At 39.6% G+C, this 9,760-nt stretch overlaps 1 protein-coding gene across 1 annotated transcript in view; it reads right to left on the reverse strand.

Moving 5' to 3' along the window:
* Positions 1-2,022, reverse strand: part of LOC139730493 (oxysterol-binding protein-related protein 8-like) — a gene marked incomplete at its 5' end in the record, with an annotated part of 42,893 nt that extends 40,871 nt beyond the window's left edge. Inside the window, 2 exons of the mRNA XM_071641333.1 lie at positions 799-900; positions 1,906-2,022. Coding sequence (XP_071497434.1) covers positions 799-900; positions 1,906-2,022 — 219 coding nt within the window. The remainder of the gene's footprint in view (positions 1-798; positions 901-1,905) is intronic.
* Between the last annotated feature and the right edge of the window lie 7,738 nt (positions 2,023-9,760).

Consider the following 9,760-nt stretch of genomic DNA (forward strand, 5'->3'; position numbering starts at 1 on the left):
CTTTTTTTATTTATTTCTTGTGTGTAAATATACATGGTGGACCTTCACAGGGGTCGTTCACCACGAATGTTTTGCTAACTCATGACAATTTATGACTCTTTAGCCATTGATAAATCAATATGTTTAGTGTCATTTTTTTTTTCAAAGTCTATGCACTTGAGAGAACATATGAATATGTGATGACTTTTTGTGGGAAAATCAATTGTAATATATATATGTGTTTCATCTTTCTTTTGAAGTGAGGGTCTCAGTTTGGAATCCGAAAGTGTGTTTTGTTTTTCTAAAGTTGTTGAGATGTGAAAATAATGGATGCAAAATGGTGTATTATGTCCCTTTTCAAGGAGGGGAAGCAGCTAGCCCACAGTCTTGCATTGTTTCTTTTCCCACTTGAATTAAGATGTGGGGATATTGCGTTGAACTCACCCTCACTAAGAATCTATTGTGTAAAAAGAAATTTCACTCTAAAAGACAAACACAAAAAAAATCAAATAAAACTAACCAAGCAAATCAAGTTATTAAAAAACCTCAGACAAAAAAAAAAAAAGAGAGCAAAAGAATATAAACAGAACTTGTAAATTTCACACACACACTCTCACAGATCAGAGATGTCTGCAAAAATTACAAGAAATGGCATTGATTGTCTGAACTATCAGTAACTTTTCTGTAAACATTATTAACTCAGGTAAAAATTTCATCCCCAAAATGTGGCCTAGTGCGAGCATGTTTTCAAGCCCAGAATGAGAGTGGGTGGGGCAGTGAGTGGGCGGGGCAGTAAGTGGGCGGGGCAGTGAGTTGTACCTTCATGTAGTCCGCCATGACGATGATTGAGGGATCCTTGAGGGCCGACAGCAGCTCCTTGGTGACTCGCTTCTTCTCCCTCCGGTAGTTTTTCTTTTGCGCCTGACGTGGAGAGAATGACAAGAGAATGGGATTGCGAGAATTAAAACAAGTGTACAGCACGTTCAAACATGACCTCAATAGCTTCAGTATGTAATCTGTCCTAATGTGAGTCTCACCACGTTTAAGTGATAAAACAAGCTTGCTAATTTAGTGTTTGATAGGTTAAGCATCTCCTGTCTAATTCTAAATGTCTAAAAATGTTTCAAAATAAAATAAATTATATGGTAGTTTATTTTGCTTGTGTTTATGAAGCTTGTTACTCTAGGGATTTTGCTTTGAAATCAGCCTACCTTTAATAAAATTTCCTTTAAAATGTGGTTCTCTGACGACCATCTCTTTACATTTTTTGTTGAACTTATTTCATTTCTTTTTTTTGGGGGGGGGGGGTGGTGGGGACAAAGTTTGAGAAATAATACAGTATATCACTGGAGACTTTTCCGTCTGAAAATTTCATCATGTCATACCCAGGATTTCTATTTCCCATTTGCATTTATTGCTAACATTACAACACAGCAGCAAGTATTATCAAAGCATTTCACTAAGTACTGCTTCCACTACTACCCCATTATTTTTCCCTCCACTATCAATGAGACTGCTACTTCTGTTACCCTTTCTCCTCCTCCTACTACTACTACTTCTACTGACACCACAATGACGACGACGATTATGACGATGACTGCTACTACTACTACTACTCCTCCTCCTCCTACTACTACTACTACTACTACTACTACTACTACTACTACTACTACTACTACTACTACTACTACTACTACTCCTACTACTACTATTACTACTACTACTACCACTGCTACTACTACTACTACTACTAATACCACTACTTCTACTTCTACTACTACTACTACTACTACTACTACTACTACTACTACTTCTACTACTACAGCTCCCACTGAGAGGAGAAATCATCACTTTCAAAGATATCTCCTCCTCGAGCTAACAGTTGATAGGTGAAAGTGTCTGGGCCTGCCAACCAGCTACACTCACCTTAAGTGACTCTCTCTTGGAGAGTTTGGTTGGCGTCGTGGACCCATGGCTGCTGTACTCCGTGGAACTGTTCAGTTTTCCCTCCGACTGCAGAAACGAAACCAGGGAGACAGCAAAGAAGGGGAGAACGTGTTAAAGCCAGAATGAAGATACAGTTTATACGTACAAAAAGGAAGTGTTGTTCCATCCCACTTTTACTCTCATTATGAAAGCAGCATCACAAATGAAAGAGGCAATCGCATCTCGTCCTATGGCTATAGCATCATTTGGTCTGTAGATGCAATCACACAACAGTGTTATACGTGAGGACATCATGGTAGACGACCCTCTCGTGCCATGCCATGATGTAGTGATACAGTGTAATCATAACAATGATTAAAATGATGACGATGATGGTGATAATAGTTGTAATAGTACAATAACAATAAGAAGAAAAAAATGAGGAGGAACAAATGAAGAAGAATCATTGCTCGTCACATAACACCCTTCTACTACTGTATGTCATTGCGCCAAAAACCACATCATACTTTATACAACACCTTAGAATGATGTCGCATTGTGATTGGCCAAGAACATGTCACATGACATTCAATAGAAAATACCTATCAAACTCATTGAGAGTGACAGCCATGCAATAGGCCCCTGGCATGGGCCTATTGCACGGCTCGAAGGTACTACTGTATAGCACGGCTTCGCGGGGGGCTACTAATGCATGCCCGCTCACACTAGCAAAGCGCCAGCAAACTACGTGCTGGATGGCCGGCTGCGCTGCCGGTAAATCTCACAGGCCAGCCAGGCGTGGCGGAGTACTGCAACGTTAACGTGTACGCACAGGCTCTACTTTACCTAGCTAGTTGCATGTATTGCGGCCTTACCTACGGCTGTGTTTTTACTTTTGACTCTGATCTGCTACGTGGACCACAGTGATCCCAAAATCAAGACTTCATTTCAAGTTGAGAAACCGTAATTTGATTATTTTTCTGTGTTTTTATACAAAATCATTTTCGGAAATAGACAAAGTCTAGACCTACTGCTAGATCTACCGGCCGACATCTCAGATCGGCCTAATAGTCAGGCCTAACTCAATCTAACGTTATAGTGTAGAATGGGTATAGACCCTGCAGAGTTTGTGATTCCTGTGACTGTGTGGTCGAATCATGACGAGTGTTTGAAAGCAATACACTGGGTGGTTTGCAATTCTCGGCCTAATTGTTACATTCATTTTTGGGCCTTCCTGAGTTGGCGGTCACGAATTTAGTACTGTGATTGTGGACAAGGTGTTGTATAAAACGAATAATTTATGATTTTGTTCGTGCATTGGGGCACGTAATATCGCACTCGGCACGAGATTCGCCACTGGTCTATTCAACGCGGCGCTACGCACCTTGTTGAATAGACCAGTGGCTTATCTCGCGCCTCGTGCGATATTCGTGTCCTAATGCACTCACAACTCACAAATTATTTGTATAATATCCTGTTCCCCAGACTCAAACCTGCACACTAAGTGCACTCACTGGGAAACTAATCAGCTAAATGTATGCTGCTACTGTAGGGTATACACATGCTGACTTGAAATCGCATGAAAAGACATCACATCAAAAGCTTCCCATGAGGTACCAATTCTACACGCCTAGGTAAGGAGGAGCATCACGCGGGAAGTTGTCCTGCCGGAGGACACAAGCGTCAACGAGGGTTTTGAACCCTGAGCCTGCAAGCTGAAGTGAGGTGTGCCATCTACTGGATCATGGCAACTCCCAAACGTCACAAATTTCATAACACATTGGGACAAATGGGGAACATCACTGTGAACGGCATGATCATATAATGTACCATTATCTAACACTTGGACGTAAAGCTATTCATTGTATAATGAGCTCTGTGACTCAAGGTTGATACAGGCTTTTCAATGAAAACATGTATACACTCAGAGAAACCTTGCAGTGAGAATGAATATTTGCACCTCAGTTGTCATCCACACAGATTGTTTGAAATGTAAAGCTTTGATGTAAGTTCTTCCATCCTCTGCATAATATCGAGCAAAACGAAGAACAGAGCACTACCTGGAGGGAATATCAACCATCAATTGTTCTGAAAATAACCATCAACAGCCGGGTATGGCAATATCTATACAATCCCACTGGAAAGCCATGGGAAACAAGCTCAGCTAAAGAAACAAACTTTGAAGAAAAACCTCGAATACACACAGAAAAAAAACCCTAACAAATATGCCAGCTAAAAACAAACAAACACAAAGCCAAGCCTTTGTTACAAATCAACCAAGGTTGGTGCGCGGTCAAAAAGTACAAGGGAACTAAGAGAACACAGACCTGAAAAGAAATAACACATAATAATGAAATTAAAGCGACACATTTGTGGAAGGGGGATAAAAAAACCAGAAGGTAACCAGAGGGACATAGTTTCCACGGAAACACACATATGGTTGGTTTGGTGGGATCGCATCAGTGGATGTTGGCAAGATAACTGAATAACTCCTCCGGGATGGAGCCTTCTCTTGAGCAGCTGTGGCCACATCACCACGGATACACAGGCGGGCGGAGCACAGAGAGATGCATTTCAATTTAATTGTCTCCCCGCTCACTTGCAAGAGGCAGAAACCGTGCACAGCCCTAATCACATTAAAGTCAGATAACTAAAGACTAAAGGGAGAAAAAAAAGAATAAAAGCACGGACGAAAAAAGAAATGCATAAATAAATTAAACAGAATAACAAATGGCTGTATCTAGACACACCCTTGTTGGCATTAGCATTGGGATGTGGCAGTTGGAGGGGCACTATGTCTTTCAGTCCACAGTTCATTGGATCTCTATTATACAACCACTTTACACAGCTTTTTGCCATGGCAACAGAGACTCGCTTTTTGTTAGATGAACGGTGGATGGCTTGCGTCCCTTTCAAACAAACATTCTAGAAGCTTTTACAGGTAGCCATCTCTCCTAGGAGACTAGAAACGTCAACATCCCTATCCTACCTTCATGCGACTGACTTTGAATTCTGCGCACTGGAAGTACAATGTTTACTATGAAACCAACAGAACTTCAAGGACAGAGAGAGAGAGAGGGGGGGGGGGTGAAGAGAGAGAGAGAGAGAAAGAAAAAAGTGGAGGAAACAAATGGAATAGAGAAAGATTGAGGGAGACAGAAAGGGAAGCCCGGAAACAGGGAGGAAGATGATGAGGAGAAAGAAAGAGAATGTATTCAAGAGGAAACAGAGGAAGAGAGGCAAAAAGGGAGAAAACGAAAGAGAAAGACTGAAGGATCAAGGAGAGGAGGAAAGAAAAAGAAAAGGAGGAACAGAGGGAAGGAAAAAAAATGTCAGAGGGAGAGTGAGAGAGGGAGGGGGAGGGGGAGGGGGGAGGGGGAGAGAGGTGTCTATATCAAAAGACAGTCGCCATGGAGACAAATGCTGGAAGCCTCTGAAGGTGAAACGATAATCAATTTTAGTGACGCTATTACAGTCCTTCCAGACTAGTAATCCCTGCCAAGATGGCATTCTGGTGATGATATTCCACCAACTACAATGTACAACGTGCACGGCCTCACGATCATTACACATTCACGGCTAACCGCAAGATGACCTGTGATGAAATCGATAGCTAACATTGTAAATATCACACCAGATTGTGGTATAATATAGATCACCGTATCACATCCAAACTCATTTGGAGGTTAACATCTTTTGATGACCACCAATATTAACAGCTCTTTTTTTTTAATTCTTTCTATACTGACTATACATTAAACCAAGGATTTCAGTGACACTTGATTGGACCAAAAAACAATGTTTTGTTCAGAGAGAGACACCTTTCAATGATATACGCCATCCTAAATATATTATGGACATTTCAAATTCAACAACAGTATGCACATTTGTCAGGAAATTCCTCCAACTCCTACACTTTGACTCTGTTCATGGCACTGACACATTAATTTAGGAAAGCACAACTTAGTGTATCAAGGACAAAATCCTGTTTCCACTCAGTTGGGGAAGAGCAATTAGATATCACTATAGCATTTGTAGGAATTGGTTGTGTGCATCTTATTTTGAATTTAGTGTATTGGAAGTATGCAATTAAATCCTTACTTTCTCTCTCTATCTTTCTGTCAAAACGAACATACTGTATGGGTAAATTCTAAAGATATGTTGTAAGTAGATAGATAAATATAGATAGATAGCTAGCTAGCTAGCTAGATAGATAGATAGATAGATAGATATACTTGTAGATAGATAGATGGATATACAGAGTGGATAAAAACACAGACACAAAGACCTCTATTCATACGGTAAGAAATAAATATAATTATGATATGTTTGGAATCTTCCTAGGTTTGCACTCTCTATTGTGTGAATGAAAAACAACAGCACCAAAAAAAAAAAATGGATGTGCTACTCATTAAGAAATCAGAATGCAACAAACATCATTTGCTGTGGATGGGCCACATGAGAACAGTCTTCCACCCACTAATGGTACTGCGGCCTTAAAAAGAAAAAGAAAAAAGGAGGTTAATTGCTCTCTGCCCCTACTAAACCACATCATATCTGTGTGTCTGACAAGCAGATCAGACCGTTCCGTACAATGATTAACTTGAGGGGCAGTTACGCCGTCTTGAGAGGTAATCAGCTCAGGATCGCTCCGCGACTCCCAAGCTTCTAAGGAAATGGACAACCAATCCTGACATTCATCAGTTCAGGAAGAAGAGAGAAAGAGAGAGAGAGAGGGGGGGAGGGAGAGAGAGAGAGAGAAAGGAGCAAAATACTGAGCAATTCGTGCAATATCACTCATCTTTATCATGAAGTCTATCAATGTATCACTGAGGAATAATAACACAGAAACTAGTTTTCTTTTTTGCTCCTTTTTTTGTTTTTGCTCATCCCTCCAATACTTTCACTCTCATGCTATCATATCACTATATCATGTTAGACAGGCTATTGAATGGATTTATTATGCAGCAGAGCAACAACTACCTAAAACATTCTTTTCAAAAATGTGATTTTCATTGTCACAGCATAATCAATATATGTCTCCTTTCATTTAACCCTAAAATGCAATGTTCTAATAGTCCAGTTTGTCAATACATACATTTATATTCTATGCAGTCATACCTAAAAAAAAAAAGAACAACATTTGAATAGAACACGACCCAAACTGTCCCCCAACAACCACAATGCGTGTTCTAGGCTTGCCTAGCAGAGCAACAACTATTGCCTGCATACTGATTTCCATCCATTCAAATAATATCAAGGTGAATTGACTACATAACCAATGTCTGCCTACTCATAGATCTCTAACTATTTACAGCTGCTTAGAATAGACAGGATGATTGAAAAGCAACTACTCGTGTTTGCACACTGATAAAACCAAAAGCTCACAGCTACACCAGCTATGTCATAAAAAGAAGTGAAGTGCATGCTTTACTCAATTCTATCAAAGTGGAAATACATTGTTGAATTGTAAACTAGCTGGCTGTTCGTTATATAAAATATTTCAATACATTTGCCTTCATGTGCCAGCATTTTGCTAAAATACTGTGATTGTCCACGTCACCAGCCAAATGCAAACAAGCCCCAAGAGCCAGGTTAATCGTTCCCCGTGGACCGCTTGCTACATGATGAATGTTAATGATTGTGGAGTCATGAAGTCCCTCAATGACATATACGTGGGGAAACGCTGACTCTAAAGATAGACTGCTCATACAATGTGTCGGCCTACATGATTGGACTGCCATGCCATGCTTTGTTTGCATTGGCTTGAGCCATTTGTGAAACAATGAAATTCCATAACTTTCCTGCTCTACAGCTGATTTATTATTCTGTTCATCTCATTTTACTCTGTAATTTAAGCCAACTTGAAAACATGGTGATTGCACTTCAAACAGATTAACTTTCTTCTATAACAGCTGGGTACTCATAAAATCTGACAATTATAGCCTTTAAAAAAACAGAAATAAAAGAATAGAATCTTTCAATCTGGTCCCTTGTCATACCAGAACTGCTTCCTTACACAACACTGAATACCAGAGTGGATACATAATAATATGCACATGGTACAGCCAAACCACAACCTTAATTGAGACAGTGTTTGGCATGTAAACATTAAAGGACAAGTTCACCTTCACAGACATGTGGGTTGAGTGAATGCAGCAATATTAGTAGAACACAACAATGACAGTTTGAGGAAAATCGGACAATCCGTTCAAAAGTTATGAATTTTTGAAGTTTCTGCTAAGTCACGGCTGGATGAGAAGACTACTGTAGCTTGTGATGTCATATGAGTACAACCATATAAAGAAAGTATAAAGAAAATTCAAGATATTCTCACTTTTCTCATATAATAAAAGAACACTTGACTTCTGTCTTTCAGACGTCAGGGGGAATAATATTACCCCTAACATAAGTCAGTAACAAGTCGAAGAAATGTGCACTTTATTCAAAAAGTCAAGTTTTGTGAAATTCTCTTTTTATTTTCCTTATATTGTTGTACGCATGTGACATCACACACTGTAGTAGTCTTCTCCTCCAGCAGTGATTGCACAGATACTTAAAAAATTCACAACTTTTGAACGGATTGTCAGATTTTCCCCAAACTTTCACTGATGTGTTCTACTAATATTGTTGCCTTCACTCAATCCATACGTATATGAAGGTGAACTTGTCCTTTAAGCTACCTAGTTTTATGGGTAAGTGAAAAACGTAAAGGTCTACATCAGCCTTTTGCCATGGAATTGTCACCCAACTGGCAATGATATGCAGACACACAGATTTACATCGTAATACTGTAAAACGAGGAATGTTCGTGGGCATTTTAATTTCGCAAATTTCGCGAGAGCCAAGATTCGCAAAATTAAAATGCATGCGAAAGTTCTTGTCTACACTATATGCATTGAATGCCAGTGGCAATTCGCGAAAATTTCATGCCGCAAAAAGGACCGTCGGCTCAAATTCGTGAAAATTTCATGCCGCAAAAAGGACCGTCGGCTCAAATTCGTGAAAATTTCATGCCGTAAATATATCATGTTTTACAGTTGTCTGTGTGGCTTCATAGGCAGGTAATCTCTACATGTGCCCCTGTTCCTACTTCAAATCCACACAAGGATTCAAGTGAAAAAGCACTACTGGAGTTTACATAGGACTACCATAGTAAATGTGTGAACAAATTTAAAAAAAAAAATCCCAGTAAAATGTACATTTTCTTCCTTTTTCTTTTTCTTTTTTTTTTTACTACTAAAATGGCTTTTCCAAGGAGGTTGTCATTAAAAACAGGGCACAAAGATACAGGAAAGTAGTTACCCTCTCGAGCCACAGAGTGTTGACACACGGGTGTCCTTTGCTGACTGGGAAAGTACATGTAACTTTATTAACATTTCACCCTTCGCATGCGAAACTAGACAAGCACTCTGAAAGCACAGACCTCTGCCAAGCAGCTAATTTCCACCCATACACATGCTGACAATCGCCCAATTTCTCAATATAGAAATCTTTTTTATACGTGATCAGCTCCCAGCTGCGCGGCACCTTGCCCGAGCAGAACACGCGCTTTAGTGCACATATTATATGCAAACCTCAAATACGCTCAGCTTGAACTCCAAAGTTCATTGACCCTACTTGCCAAAAGATTAAAAATCCTTCAAAAATTCATAAAAATTCCTGGATTGCTACCAAAATTTAATCACTGTTCCTTGTATCATTACCAACTTTTCCTGCAAGTTTCATCCAAATTCGTTTACAAATTTTTGAGTTATTTTGCACACAGACAAACAAACATAATCTATAAAAACAAAACCTCTTTGGTGGGGGTAATATAATGTAATTCATTATTCCCCCCATAGGGATTATGACC

The sequence above is a fragment of the Diadema antillarum genome, unplaced genomic scaffold (genome assembly GCF_040938485.1).
Source record: "Diadema antillarum isolate AM-2024a unplaced genomic scaffold, OU_Dant_1.0 seq00000316_RagTag, whole genome shotgun sequence".
NCBI classification, from domain to species: domain Eukaryota; kingdom Metazoa; phylum Echinodermata; class Echinoidea; order Diadematoida; family Diadematidae; genus Diadema; species Diadema antillarum.